This window comes from Ciona intestinalis, unplaced genomic scaffold (assembly GCF_000224145.3).
Source record: "Ciona intestinalis unplaced genomic scaffold, KH HT000037.2, whole genome shotgun sequence".
Classification (NCBI taxonomy): Eukaryota; Metazoa; Chordata; class Ascidiacea; order Phlebobranchia; family Cionidae; genus Ciona; species Ciona intestinalis.
Genome location: NW_004190359.2, coordinates 137,373 through 151,465, shown reverse-complemented (window position 1 = coordinate 151,465; position 14,093 = coordinate 137,373). Strand labels below are relative to the sequence as shown.

The following is a 14,093-nucleotide window of genomic DNA, read 5'->3' as shown; positions in this document are numbered from 1 at the left end:
TATCACGGCTACTAGAGATAATAGACCGTGGGTATCTAGTAGGCCATGGGCAGAGCCATAGAAATACCGAGTCGTCCAATGCCATCTTGTTTCCAAAAAACACACAGTGGGTATAGGGAAAATGCAAAAGTGTTTTTCGGCAATTTAAAGGAAAACTTGAACTTAAAAATAAATTTGAAGGCTGAAAAGCCAAAAAAACATGCGTAACTTGTTTTTTGTATCGAAAAAAGTCAAAAACGAGAATTAGAAGCGGTGAAATTGTGACATTTTAGTCATTTAATATGGGTAATTTAATATATTTTTCGCAAATAATGTTTGATAAGGTAAACATAAGCTATTTTACGCCTTCCCACAAAAGGGAATCGCAAACAAAACCTAACAAGTTCGTTTAAATTCATTGCGAAGGTCACCGCTTTTGCTCGATTTTTGGAAACAAGACAGCGGCAGTTGGACTACTCGGTGTTTCTACGACTCTGACCGTGGGTATATAGATATTATATTGTTTGATAATTTAAGTGTTAACTTTGAACTATAAATTTCAAAGCCCATTTCGCAACGCGGTGCAAATGCAAATTAAAATTAATAACACCAGTAATGTGTAGTCTATACTAAAGAAAATAAAACCATTGATAAGTAATTTATTTGCTGCTGGTGATGCATACGTTGTCTCAGCGGAGTTCCTTAATGATCCTTGCAGTTGATTCAATTAGAGTAGAAGTAGGTAGAACAGAAGGTACAATGCATATATAAATGTAGTCATAGAGGAATATGATAAATGAGGATTAAGTAATTGGTAAAGAATATGTGCTGTATATGTTTTATATGCTCCATATATCATGATGTTTGCGCGTATGTGCTGTGTATGCTGTATGTGCTCCATATAACATGATGTTTGCGTGTATGTGTGGAATTGTGGTATTAAGAGTTGTCCTTCTCCAAGATTTCCAGACAATATAGCCTAACCGCTGTTTCGACAATCGAATAACTTGAAAATGGTGGGCTAAGCCTTCAGCGCATGAAAACAAAGTATAACGTCCCATGGCCTACTCAATACACGGTCTAGGAATACACCTAAACTTCCCAGAAAATAAGAGGCATATTGACGCGAACAGTGTCCATTATAATTCATCGTCATAAATGGATATTTTTACCAAAATTAAAACAATGAGCCTGTATATTTGCGTTTGCAAATAAATTAAATTCATTTTTGTTGTCATATCAAAAGTTTAAACTGCTGTGCCCGTGCCATTTTGCACAACACCACCGCTCCCAATATGCAACCAATACAACTTTACTCTTTAATCAAACATGTTAATTTCAAAATATATAGTACAATGAGAGAAGATGGGACACTTAAGCACGTATTGCCAAATATTTCCCGAATCAGAATAGATGGTGGCTTTTGGGTAATACCACAAGTCAGTACTATCATACCCTTAATTGGCAACAGTTAAGGGAATTTTGCTGTTTTTATCTTAAATTACAGTCATATTGACACCGGAAACCCGTTAAGGCCGTGATATATTGGCTCCGGCCAACATATTTGTACTGGGATATATTGGTTCCGGCCAACATATTTGTAAGCTGTTGGGCATGCTTCACGACGCAGTAGGTCGGAACAAATACAATACGAGTTCTATTGAATACGTACCGACTGAAAAACGTTTCGGACAAAATATTACTAAACATATATTTTGCACTGTTTCGTGGTGCATTTCTACCATCTGTACTGTTGACGTCCCTATGTCTTGGTTACTTCTGTTTTGTTTTTAATCGAGTTATGTCGACCCTTATTGCCATTGTAATAAAACGGTTAATTATTATTATGCTAATTAGTTTAGTACGTGCTTACTCATTAGATCTTTGATATTTTGTTGTATTTGAGGTTATCTAATAAATTGCACTATACAAACAAATGTAATATTTTTTTCATAACTATTACCCTTTCCCAGTGTAATACGTTACACGTGCGTTTGGTTTAAGCATAGTGATTTTAGTTCGCAATTTAAAAAAATATGTTCGTAAAATAAATTAATGCCGTTAGGGTCGCCACCGCCTCCTGACTATTTCGTACTTTTTTGTTGCCTAGCAACATCGTTACATTTCTCAAAACATTGTTTTCGCGTTGCTTGTTGTATTTCTCAGCTTTCGTTGCAGATTACATACGGCTTCCGCGACCATGGTAAGTTACGTTATTTTTATTTAGTTTTTGAATATAAAATATACACTGTTTACAGCCCGGCAGCAGAGTCACCACTGTTTCTTCAGCAACAAGCTTGGGTTCCAAGTATTCCAAAAGGTATCGTACAAAATCAAAGCAGTCGAATGTAGATGAGTCATTATTCGGGAGTCCGTCCAAGGTAAGCATAGTCGTATTTTATGTTTTTAGTGCAAGTTAAAAATGTGGTGTACTTGCTGCTGGTGACCAGTATTTTTTGAATTTTTAATATTTCTTAGAATAACCCAGATAAAAAAATTTCGAGATTTGTGATTAAAAAATAGTTGCGACTTGTTATCCGAATATCACTCTCTTCTTTTCACAAGTGGGCGCTCTTATTAAGTTTAAAATTTTGAAAAAATACACAAAGAAACACTTTAAATTGGTAATAAGTGTAAAACAAATTACTTAAATACTGAAAATACCTTTATAAATATATAAAACACTAGTAAAAACATTTTTCCCAAATTAGGTAGGTTATATACGCTCTTTCGTTCTGTTCACTATCGTCGGCCCTGTTGTGTAACGGTTAGCGTGCCGTCGTTTAATCTCATTGTTTCGTTCTTACCAGGTTCGAGTCCCACACAGTGCAATACGTTTTATTTTTTCAAGTTTTTTTTTTTGTGTGATTAGCACGAGTTAGGGGTTAGAAGTTAGGGGTTAGGGGTTTAAGATTTATGTGTGTAAACTATAAAACTAACTGTTCGTAAACGATTTTTTATGAAATATTGAAATACTATACCAATACACATTTTATATGTCACAAAAACGACGTTTTTTAAAAGTCCCCAGAAAATAATAGTAAAAAAATGAGCGCCCACTTGTGAAAAAAGAGAGTGATGTTCGGATAATAAGTCGCATGTTTAAAAATGCTCGGATTTGTGCCGAATTTTGGCACTAACTTTTTAAATTTTATTACAGCAGTTCTGATTACAATTAACCTGGGCTAGAATTCGAGAATTAGCAAAGTTGTGGTAAAAAAATCTTTTTTTTAAGACTATTTTTCCATTGTGCCTACTCCACAAAATAAATTGTCCGCACATACCATTATTTTTTTCCAATCAGACATTTATTCAACCACTTGCCTTGCCCCTTAACAGTAACCTCTAACTTCTATCATAATCCATATCCTCACGACCTCACAGATAATTCTTTAGTATTACCCATATGTTTGGTATAAGGGGTATAATGTCACTATTGTGACATAATAATGCCATAAATATAGAGTAAGGCAGGTGAAATAAGGTAACTAAGCAGTCTTTTCAAGTTAATAAATGTAACTTGCTTTATTTGTGCGTGCTCGGAAACAACAGTCGTTATAACAGGAGGTGTTCTGTTTTATACACCTAGTGCCAGCTTACGAGTTACCACTAATGTAACTTTGTTGTTTTTTCTTAAATTTTTATTTTTTTACGTACGGTGCCTTTCTTTGTAGGATGGTGTATGAATTACATTTATGGAGTTCAATCTAGTTCTAAATAGCGAAAGAATTGTGTTTTATTTCTCTATCCATGGCTGTAAAGAAGAATTTTTTTGTTTGCATATATTTTACTCCTGTTATAAAAATCCTGATTGAATATCCTATTCCTATCTTTTTCCTTTAATATACAGACAAAAGTTGTATCAGAACCAGATCAACAGAAGTCCATGGTTGCTCCACGCAGAAGTGGGCTTCGTTCAAAAACAAGAAAACCAGAGACAATACAAGTCATTACCAAAGATCTTATAAGAAATGTTGTGTAAGTTTAACAGGCTTCTCTTTAAATGTTTATATAGAAAAATCTAATATCCTCTGACATTAATTTGTGGATTTATTGTTTCTATATTATTATTTCTGACAAACATTATACAGCAAAGATCTCAATAATACTTAAAATGAGTTTTTTTTTTTTAAATGCAAATAACAGTTTTGCATTATTAACCATTGTTAATCCAGGGGTGTTTGTAGCATTTACCTCATGACCTAAAAAATACCTTGTTTAAAGCTTTATATTTCTTTCATTGTGTTCTTGAAAAAGAAACCTAGTGACATTTTCTCTAACTCATTGGCCATTAATCGGTTGTCCAAATTGTCATCCATACAGAAAAATCAAAACACCCATGTTCTACAGAACACACATTGTGAAGTTTGCTATTATACACAAATAAATAAATGATAATTATTAATTCATTTATTTATTAAATCTTCATGTTAACTTATTTATGTCATTCATAGTGTTCCTGGGAATGATCCATCAGGACTGACAGTTATTTTAAACCCAAACAAATTTGGTCGCATTCAACAAGCAGCAAGGGTGAGAACAAAGGAAGAGATACAAAGAGAATATGAAATGACCAAAATGGAAAAGGATCATGCAATGGTAATTTCACAACAAATTTAATTACAAATGAAGCCAACAAAATTAATCTAAGATTAAGTGTTACCTAATGATGGTTTTCAGCTTTAATGGCTATTTGTCCCATCATTTTAATTACGATTTTTGGGTGAGACTACTTTTATCAAACAATTTTCATAAAACATTTGTTTTATACAACCCTCCCAAGTACAGGAGCTTGCTTAATATTATACTATTTTTTTCCTTGCTTAAAGAAAATTCAGTACCAAATTCAAATGTTTCATATCAAGCTTTTTTAATTAACACAACTGTATGTGTAACTGTTGATTGTTTTTATAGGAAGCTTCTCAATTGCGGAAAGAACAAATGAAACAAAGAGAGTTGGAACGAAAACAAAATGAAAAGTTAAGTGATTTGGAATCAGAGGCAAAGGAAAAGGCTGAGTATTTGCTTGAAAAGGCAAATGCTCAGAGATTAGAACAAGAAGATGAAGTGAAACATATCAATGAGGTATATTGCTGTTTGGCCACAAAGTTGGTTGTTCATAACCTGTAAGTAATTATTTTCAGTTATGATGTTAGTTTATCACACAGTATAAGTTTAAAATAGAACACCACACCCTATTTATTAATAGATGTCTACTATTTAATTGTTGTTGCTTGTTATGCCCAGCCATAGCAATTATTTCATGTCATATTTTAATAAATATCATCCTTAACTTTTAGTTAATATTAAATGCAAAATGTCATGCGATTCGTGATGCGCAAATCTTGGAGAAAAAGTCGGTGAAAACTGAAATGGAGTCAGAAGAAAAAAGGCTGGACACGATGATGGAGATTGATCGAATAAATGCCATCAAGACACAGGAAGAAATAGAAGAACTGAGGAAACATCAGAGATATGCGTAAGTTATAATCAGTTGATGTTACATCTATAAAATATAATTTAACTTATGTTATACTTATATAGAATCATAAAAAATGTTAGTACTTTTCTTGATACCTTGGTAATTTTGTTTTATTATTAGAGGGGCTGTTCAAATCATGAAACAGATTGAACAAAATGCACAAGATCGAATGCTTGAGCAAGAAAAGAAAGATCAAGAATCTCAGCAAATGTTGAAATATCTTGAAAAACTTCAAGTGGAAGATCTTAAGTGAGTTAAATGAGTCTTTTGCGGTTTTATTCATGTGTCATTGATCGTATTTTGAATGAATGGATGAATGAATCAATGTAACTTACTTTATCCTCGCGTGGCCAGAAACGACAGTCGTTATCACACAGATTTAACACCTCATGCCAGCTTACGAGATACCATGTATGTTGCTCTGTGGGTGATTGCTTTTTTTTATTTTTTCATTTTTTTTATGTATAGCTGATAATTTTTACAACCCATTAGTGACCACTGGGTTGGAGCAATTGTCATTACTGGGTTGGAGCAATTGTCATATTTGTCTTGCCCAAGGACACATAGGCCCACAATGGTAGCAGTGTCAAGCCTCGAACCCATTACCTCTGGGTAAAAGTGTTGTGTTAATTTCTGATAAAAGTGTTGCTGCTGTCGGAATTATCGTTTGTACAAGTTATGCATCTATTGAGTTATGAATTAAATGTTAAATGGTTATATACATGAAAAGTGAAAATATTGTGTACATGAGTCATAAACATTATGTTTATCACAGAGATCTAGAACGAAAACATCAGGAACAGTTGGTGATGCAAAAAGAAATTGATCAAATTAATCAGGAACATCAGAGACAGAAGGAACTCCGTGCTGAACAGGAAAAACTTGCAGAACAAAAAGTTATCGAATACATGAAGCAAAAAGCGGTCAGTTAAAGATTTCGAAATCAATAACTTTAATCTCTATATAATTTATATCAGAGTATGCGAATAAACAAAAGTTATTTTATCGCGATAAAAGTGTTCTATTATTTAGCAACATTTTTAGTATACTATAGGATTTCTATGAGTGACATAAAACAACAATTGTGCATATTCAGACTTTGCTTAATATCAAATTAATATTTATGATGTAATAGTTTCATGCTATTTTATTTCCTGCTGCGCAAAACTTAAAATTAACTTTTTATTAGGAGAGGGAGGCTGAATATGAAGCGGAACAAGAAAGAATTCGAAGAGAAAAAGAGAAAGAAGTTGCCAAGCTTCGAGCTTTGCAGGAACGAGCAAGAGATCATCAAGCTGAACAAGATGCCCTTAGAGCCAAGAGGAACCAGGTATAAAAGATTTAGGTCAATACTAAAACTGCTTGTTTAGTTTCCATATGAGCATAATATTTTTGTAGCCAACATCTTGTCTGCCATGATAAAAAAAAAGATATTTTCCAATATATTATGTCTGGTACATTACTGTATGAACCATAGTTAAAGAATAAACGAAATGTAGTTCTACAGTATAGTTTATTTTAAAATCCCCCAGGAACAAGCTGAGAGAGAATGGAGAAAAAAAGAACAAACTGAGGCGCAGAAAAAGATTCAAGCTGACAGAGTTATGAAGCGGGCGAGGACAGAGCAAATTCAATCTAAAGAACATTTTATGGCTGTACAAGCACAGAGGGAAAGATTGGAATTTGAAAGAGTGTTGAAGTAAGTGTAAATACCTGAATACCATTTATAAAATGTAAATATATGTTTAACAAACATTTTAAGCCAACAGTTCTTAAAAATGTTGTTTGCTTGCTTTAAAACAATAATATTTTAAACTTTTGGCTTAAAACAACATCCTAATTACCAGGGAACAACAGCGCTTATTGGAGAAAGACAAAGTCAAAGAAGAGGATGCTTTGAAGGAAAGATTACATCACGCTGATGAAGTCAGACGTCAGATAAGAAACAAAGAACAACTGAAGATTTCAGAGAGAAATGCTTTCTTTGAGGAAGGAATAAAAATGGAAGAAGAAGCTCGCCAAAGACGTGCTAGGCTTGATGAGGTAAACTAAAGAATGTTTTAGCAAACTGAAATAAATTTATCGCATTGCTTGGTGTGGCGCTTGTCTTAGCAATATTCCGTCTACTATATGGATTATTGATTATTTGATAAATATGGCCAAACATATTTGTTTGGTCGTTTATGTAATATTGATTTATAAAAAAAAACTAATTGGTTCTAATAGTAATGTAACAATTACATTTGGTTTACTTACACTAAAGTTTAAGGTATAAAATATGTATCATGTCCTGCGGTGTGGGACAATGGTTAGGATGTCTGCCTTTAATCTAAAGGTTGTGGGTTCAAGGCTCGTCGCTGCTACCATTGTGGGCTTGTTTTCTTGGGCAAGACATTTTACGACAATTGTTCCCGCTCAGTGGTTAAAAATGGGTTGTCTAAATTGTTAGCCATTCATAACAACCGATAGATAAAACAAACAATTACTCACAGAGTTATATAGGCGTTAACAAAACAGAACACCCTTGTTTTAATGACTGTCGTACCCCGTCATATTTTATTTAATTCTATATCTTAATGTTTAGGTTAAAAAGAAGAAGTTGGATGGATTGAGAAAAGCTGGTGTTCCAGTAAAATATTGTGCTGAAGTAGAAAGAAGAATAAATGTTCCACCTGGACTCGTTGCTTGAACTAAATTTTTGATCTCTTACATTTGGTTATTTTGTTTTCCTCACTGTAGGTTTTTTAACAAGACCATTTGTTTGTTTTTTTTCTATTGTTTATACTTGTTAACTTGTATTGGCAACACTGTACATATATATATATGTGTGTATACACATTGATGTTATTGGTAGAATAAAAACAATTGCTTACTAATGGGTAGTTTGAATTGGTTTGTTTAGATTAAAAAAAAGTGATGTTAATTTTCACAGAACATAAGAGGTTAAAATCATGCTTACCTCGAGACGCAACTGATGAAGTGATATAGTGATTGTCATATTTAAATTATTTAACGGAACTTATTTGTTCTCACGTTGTGAGGTAAAAGTAGCCGTTATAACATGAGTATCTACCATCATACACATCGTCCCCGGTTCAGTTTTCACTTATGTAGCACTGACGTGCAGACTATACCCTCTTAGATTGACCCACAGTGGCAGTTGTGTCGAGGGGAAAACCCGATTCCCTGCGCTTACAAGGCAAACGCCGAGTAACGTCTAACGAATCCACTGTGTCATGTCATTATTGTAAAGTGTTTATAAAATTTTATAGCCTAGTCGATGAGTTGCACCACTAGCAATGCAGATGATGCTACAAGCTATAACGTCGTTACATACCGACTGCTGCTTTATATATTCCGTCAAATAAACCCTTGCTATTTCAAACACTATAACAAACCCCATGTTATCAAATTTAATTTTAGCAATAATTTATGCTTGCAAAAAGCATCGGAATTAAATTTTAGTTTTGTTTTATTCCAAACGCAATTTTTTGTTTTAAGGTGTTATAGACAGGGTTAATGTGATCAAAATTTATTTAATATTCATCTTCTCCTTCTTCAGCTTCACCCTCCACTGAATCAACTCCAACTTCTTCATAATCTTTCTCGAGAGCAGCGAGATCCTCGCGAGCTTCGGAGAATTCTCCTTCTTCCATTCCTTCACCGACATACCTTCACAAATATTAAACGATATAAAATATGAACATTTCAAACACAAGTAAAACAGTTATACCAGTGAACGAATGCACGCTTGGCGTACATCAAGTCGAACTTGTGGTCAAGACGAGCCCAAGCTTCGGCAATAGCTGTTGTGTTGCTCAACATGCAAACCGCTCGTTGAACTTTTGCCAAATCACCACCTGGTACAACGGTGGGTGGTTGGTAGTTGATACCAACTTTGAAGCCAGTTGGACACCAATCGACGAACTGAAAATATAAAAGTCAGTTTGTTTGTAAAATATTAAATAGGAGTTTCGTTACCTGGATGGTTCGTTTGGTTTTAATTGTAGCAATAGCAGCGTTCACATCCTTCGGGACAACATCACCGCGGTACAACATGCAGCATGCCATGTACTTCCCATGACGTGGGTCGCATTTCACCATCTGATTGGCTGGTTCAAAGCACGCGTTGGTGATCTCAGCTACTGATAATTGCTCGTGGTAAGCTTTCTCAGCAGAGATAACTGGAGCATACGTGACCAATGGGAAATGAATACGTGGATATGGCACCAAGTTGGTTTGAAATTCGGTCAAATCGACGTTAAGCGCGCCATCGAATCGAAGGGAGGCGGTGATGGAGGACACGATTTGACCGATTATTCTATTTAAATTGGTGTAAGTTGGACGCTCAATATCGAGATTTCGGCGACAAATATCATAAATAGCTTCATTGTCGACCATAAAGGCGCAGTCGGAATGCTCAAGAGTGGTGTGAGTGGTCAGGATCGAGTTGTAAGGCTCCACCACTGCGGTTGATACCTAGGAATAAGAAAAGTCCGTTTTAGTGTTTGTTTTTTTTGCAAAAGAACTTGAAAAAATTAGGCTACCTGAGGTGCCGGGTAAACTGCGAACTCAAGTTTGGATTTCTTTCCGTAGTCAACGGATAATCTTTCCATGAGCAACGAAGCAAATCCTGAACCAGTTCCTCCACCGAATGAATGGAAAATAAGAAAACCTTGTAGACCAGTACATTGGTCCGCTAGTTTTCGAATTCGGTCAAGAACAAGATCGACGATTTCTTTGCCTGAATAAAATTATATTTACGTTATAAACATGGAGATTTATAAAGTTATTCTTACCAATGGTGTAGTGGCCTCTTGCGTAGTTATTGGCGGCATCTTCCTTTCCTGTAATCAGTTGTTCAGGATGGAAAAGTTGCCTGTAGGTTCCAGTACGAACCTCATCTGGTAACGTTTGGGGTGAGTTTCGGTGCATAGAAAGGGGGGCACTGTATATAAACGAACGTTTGCTTATTTCTTACCAACAACCGTCGGTTCCAGATCGACGAAAACTGCTCTTGGAACATGTTTTCCTGCTCCTGTCTCACTGAAGAAAGTGTTGAACGAATCGTCACCCCCTCCAATTGTCTTGTCACTTGGCATCTGACCATCGGGTTGGATGCCGTGCTCTAAGCAATACAACTCCCAACAAGCATTGCCGATTTGGACACCAGCTTGACCAACGTGGATTGAGATACATTCACGCTGAGTACAGACTCTGATTATTTTCTAATAATATTCTTTTTTTCACTGGCATAAAAAATATAAGTTTGAATTTCAGTAAAGAACTCGCAATTCAACAATGTGGAGTTGAACATCTTTGTTTTAATTAGTCCGAGGAACATTCTTGGCTACGAAGTTCCAGCACAATAGCGATCGATATAGAAATGGTCGCCTGTCGTCTAGACTCGTGAATGAAGTAAACTCAAACAGGAGGAGGGATACGTGATTATACAACCACTCGAACGTCTCCCTGATTTCGAGAGACGTGTCGCTGATTTCGAGTGGTATACTTGAAAATGATGTTTTTTCAATTATTACCAATAATAACCCGGTAAGTATTAGGGCAAAGAAATAGTAACAAAACTCGATTTTCTCTAATAAACACAAATATTTTTTTTTATAAATAGCAAGTATTATACAATTAAGCTATAAAAGACATATACTAACTTTAACTTCTCTATTTACAAAGGAAGTTTAACAAAGAAATTAACAAAAGAAGTATAATCCAATTAAAGTTAGTATAAATAGGTACAATCATATTGGTAACAGCCGTTCAACTCACCATATTTGAAGAGATCCGTATCAAAGCTAAAGCTTTAACTATAGGTATAAATGCAGGGCCGAAGCGCTATCGTTACGAAGCGAGTTCACCACTGAAGTAATACTTTAAGGGTAAATGTGCGCGCTTATATAGAGAAGACCCGCGTAACAACAAGCTGTGCTGCGATTGGAGAATTTTAATTTACGTCACGAGTGAGTCCCGCGCTCTAAGCGCGCTATTCTAGAACTTTCAAAGAACAATGGCGTCGGGATATGGTGGCGTGCGTTTATTGGAACGCGTCGCTAGGTAGAAGCTTTTGTTTTCTGATTTAATCAAATCAGTTCAATGATATTTTAATAAAAGGTCACCGGGAACCTTTGAAATACATTTAAGAACTTTTATTATGTTTTAAGGTCATACTAACTAAATAAATAAATATCGAGCGACGCGTCAGCGATCAACAAGCTGAGTATACCATATATAGAAAAATAGGGTTTCTCCAATTACGAGCTTAGCAATGTTGTATACTTTGGTATCAAGTTGATGTACAGTTTGATTTTGTCTCATAAAACTAGTTTTAGTTTTGTGAAAAAAAACTAAGATATAAACATGAGGAAAATAGGCAGGGGTCAACATGACTTTAATTTGAGATAAAAACAACAAAAGTATCGGTTTAATGTTATATATATATAAAGTTTACATGGCAAAGAAATTAGCACAGCCGGTTAAAATCGGTAGGTTAACTTTGTATACTTTGTTTTAGCAGTAAACCATTTTTGTTGTAAAAACCCCATGCACATCCAAGCGTGAATAAAACTAATGTGATATTTTTCCCATCTAAATATTATAATGCAGTGGGGGAAGATGGGACACTTAGGCACATACTGCCAAATATTTCCCAAATCAAAATAGATGGCGGTTTTGGGGTATTACCACGAATTAGTACTACACCATTCCTTTATTAATTGACAGCAATTCAAAAAATATATTAAAACGCCGGAGGAGTTATTTACCAATTCGCACAACAGGTGAAATATTACAAATTCGAAAAACACAGGATAAGACGGGCCAGTTTAAAATCATTTTTAATTTTGATTATTAAGCGTATTTATTATTAGGAAAAAACGTAAATAACACGAAATAATACTGTTCGCTTTGAAAATCAACTTTAAACATTCTTTTTCTTGCCCTATATACTGCTATATAGTTTTTACATGTTACCTACATTATATTATTGTATGCTAATTGGTATTGTTTGAACTATGAATTATGTTCGAACATCAATGGATAAATATTGTATCTTACAAATGTATATAACTTGTAATAACAGAAAATTAACAATAGCGACAATAAATTGGGTATTGCTTCACTCTTTTTCGCAGAAGTCACTTCTCATAAATTATCTCCAAGTCCAAATTTCGAATACATGTATTTTCAAAAAAAATTCTCTCTTTTTTATTTCAATCTCTTATAGTTAAATAAACCCTGAGGTATAAATTATTGCATTAAAAGCAATCCTTTCAAAGTTTGGCAACGAAAACATATTAAACTACATTGTGGGGGAAGATGGGACACTAAATTAAAATAGAGTAAGGTGGGGGAAGATGGGACATATTTTCATTCTATTTTCTCGTCCCTTTTGGTAGTAAACAAAAAACATTTTAAGAATTCTAAAACAGTATCCTCACGACTCCCATAGACCGGTATTAATTGTTTAAAAGGCGGTCATGATATTTGGATATTATGTGCTAAATGTGTCCCATCTTCCCCCACCCTACTATATATTTACATTAGCAGTGTTCTGCAACTTGTAGTTAACCTACCGATTTTAACCGGCTGTGCTAATTTCTTTGCCATGTAAACTTTATAACATTAAACCGATACTTTTGTTGTTTTTATCTCAAATTAAAGTCATGTTGACCCCTGCCTATTTTCCTTATGTTTATATCTTAGTTTTTTTCACAAAACTAAAACTAGTTTATGAGACAAAACCAAACTGTACGAAATATTCAAGGTTGTTTTATGAAGTATGAAATTGGTTCAATCGGTCAACTTAAAAAAAATTCATCGGTTGTACGCGAGCATTCAAAATATAGCGAGCATTCAAAATTAGCACCTTACTATTTCGCATTTTTTGACCTGTTTAAAATATACTGTTTCTTTTTTACATATTTAGAAACGGTAATCAGTTTTGACACGCGGTTTATAAAGTTGTGATAATACTGTCGAATAATTCTGTAACATTATTTTCCTGATTATTATTAAATATAGGGGTCCGTAAAAAGAATATAAAAAATAGTCTCGTTTGACGAAGTGTCCCATCTTTCTCCACCCTACTACATGATTGTATTCAGATGTTTGAATAATTCAATTTCTACAGTATGCTAATACCCAACAAACATTAATATATATGTTGTCCAACAAAATAGTTCGACTATAAAATATATACACGATAAATATAAGTAAGAAAAGATTTTAAAAGATATTGCGTATAGTTGCCGATCGTACAGTATATAGCAAATGTGAGTCTATAATAAAAGTATAAATGTTGTAAGTGCTCACAACGTCAGTTTAACCATGTCCATTTTTCAAGTAAACTTATAAAAATATTAAAATTTTCAGTTTAATAATTTAACTTTAAGTAGTGTATTTTATAATCTTAAGATAATGAAGTACCGTTAATATTAACTCCAAGATATAATGCATAGAATTTGTTTCGTTCAAATGTCAGCAGTGGTAATAAAGATATCCGGGTTTAGTTTTTATTAGTTGATCAACTTCCTTTGTGGCCACAACAATTTTATCTCTTTTTAATTTCTTACCACGATTCATTTTAAAAGGTATAGAATAACAACAGTTTCACTTTTAT

General features: G+C 34.2%; 2 protein-coding genes across 2 annotated transcripts; one reads left to right on the top strand and one right to left on the bottom strand.

Annotated features, from left to right (window-relative positions):
• Positions 1-2,066: 2,066 nt before the first annotated feature.
• LOC100177322 (cilia- and flagella-associated protein 45-like) lies at positions 2,067-9,130 on the top strand. The gene is made up of 12 exons (XM_002127286.5): positions 2,067-2,182; positions 2,238-2,360; positions 3,830-3,957; positions 4,434-4,578; positions 4,894-5,064; positions 5,280-5,458; positions 5,582-5,710; positions 6,237-6,384; positions 6,651-6,791; positions 6,994-7,160; positions 7,309-7,504; positions 8,046-9,130. Exons 1-12 carry the CDS (start codon positions 2,180-2,182, stop codon positions 8,148-8,150), a joined length of 1,635 nt encoding a protein of 544 aa, XP_002127322.1. The 5' UTR covers positions 2,067-2,179; the 3' UTR covers positions 8,151-9,130.
• On the bottom strand, positions 8,916-11,394 carry LOC100187543 (tubulin alpha chain, testis-specific). The gene is made up of 7 exons (XM_009862782.3): positions 11,246-11,394; positions 10,443-10,665; positions 10,261-10,365; positions 10,009-10,205; positions 9,443-9,940; positions 9,195-9,388; positions 8,916-9,133 (listed from the first exon to the last, which is right to left on the bottom strand). Exons 1-7 carry the CDS (start codon positions 11,246-11,248, stop codon positions 8,998-9,000), a joined length of 1,356 nt encoding a protein of 451 aa, XP_009861084.1. The 5' UTR covers positions 11,249-11,394; the 3' UTR covers positions 8,916-8,997.
• Positions 11,395-14,093: the final 2,699 nt, after the last annotated feature.

Excerpts from the sequence above, each read along its gene's own strand:
- LOC100177322 (XM_002127286.5), top strand. Across the intron at positions 6,385-6,650 it reads AATACATGAAGCAAAAAGCG|GAGAGGGAGGCTGAATATGA; the intron begins GTCAGTTAAAGA and ends ACTTTTTATTAG. Across the intron at positions 7,161-7,308 it reads GAATTTGAAAGAGTGTTGAA|GGAACAACAGCGCTTATTGG; the intron begins GTAAGTGTAAAT and ends CCTAATTACCAG.
- LOC100187543 (XM_009862782.3), bottom strand. Across the intron at positions 10,366-10,442 it reads TCTGGAACCGACGGTTGTTG|ATGAGGTTCGTACTGGAACC; the intron begins GTAAGAAATAAG and ends AAACGTTACCAG. Across the intron at positions 10,206-10,260 it reads AAGAGGCCACTACACCATTG|GCAAAGAAATCGTCGATCTT; the intron begins GTAAGAATAACT and ends AATTTTATTCAG.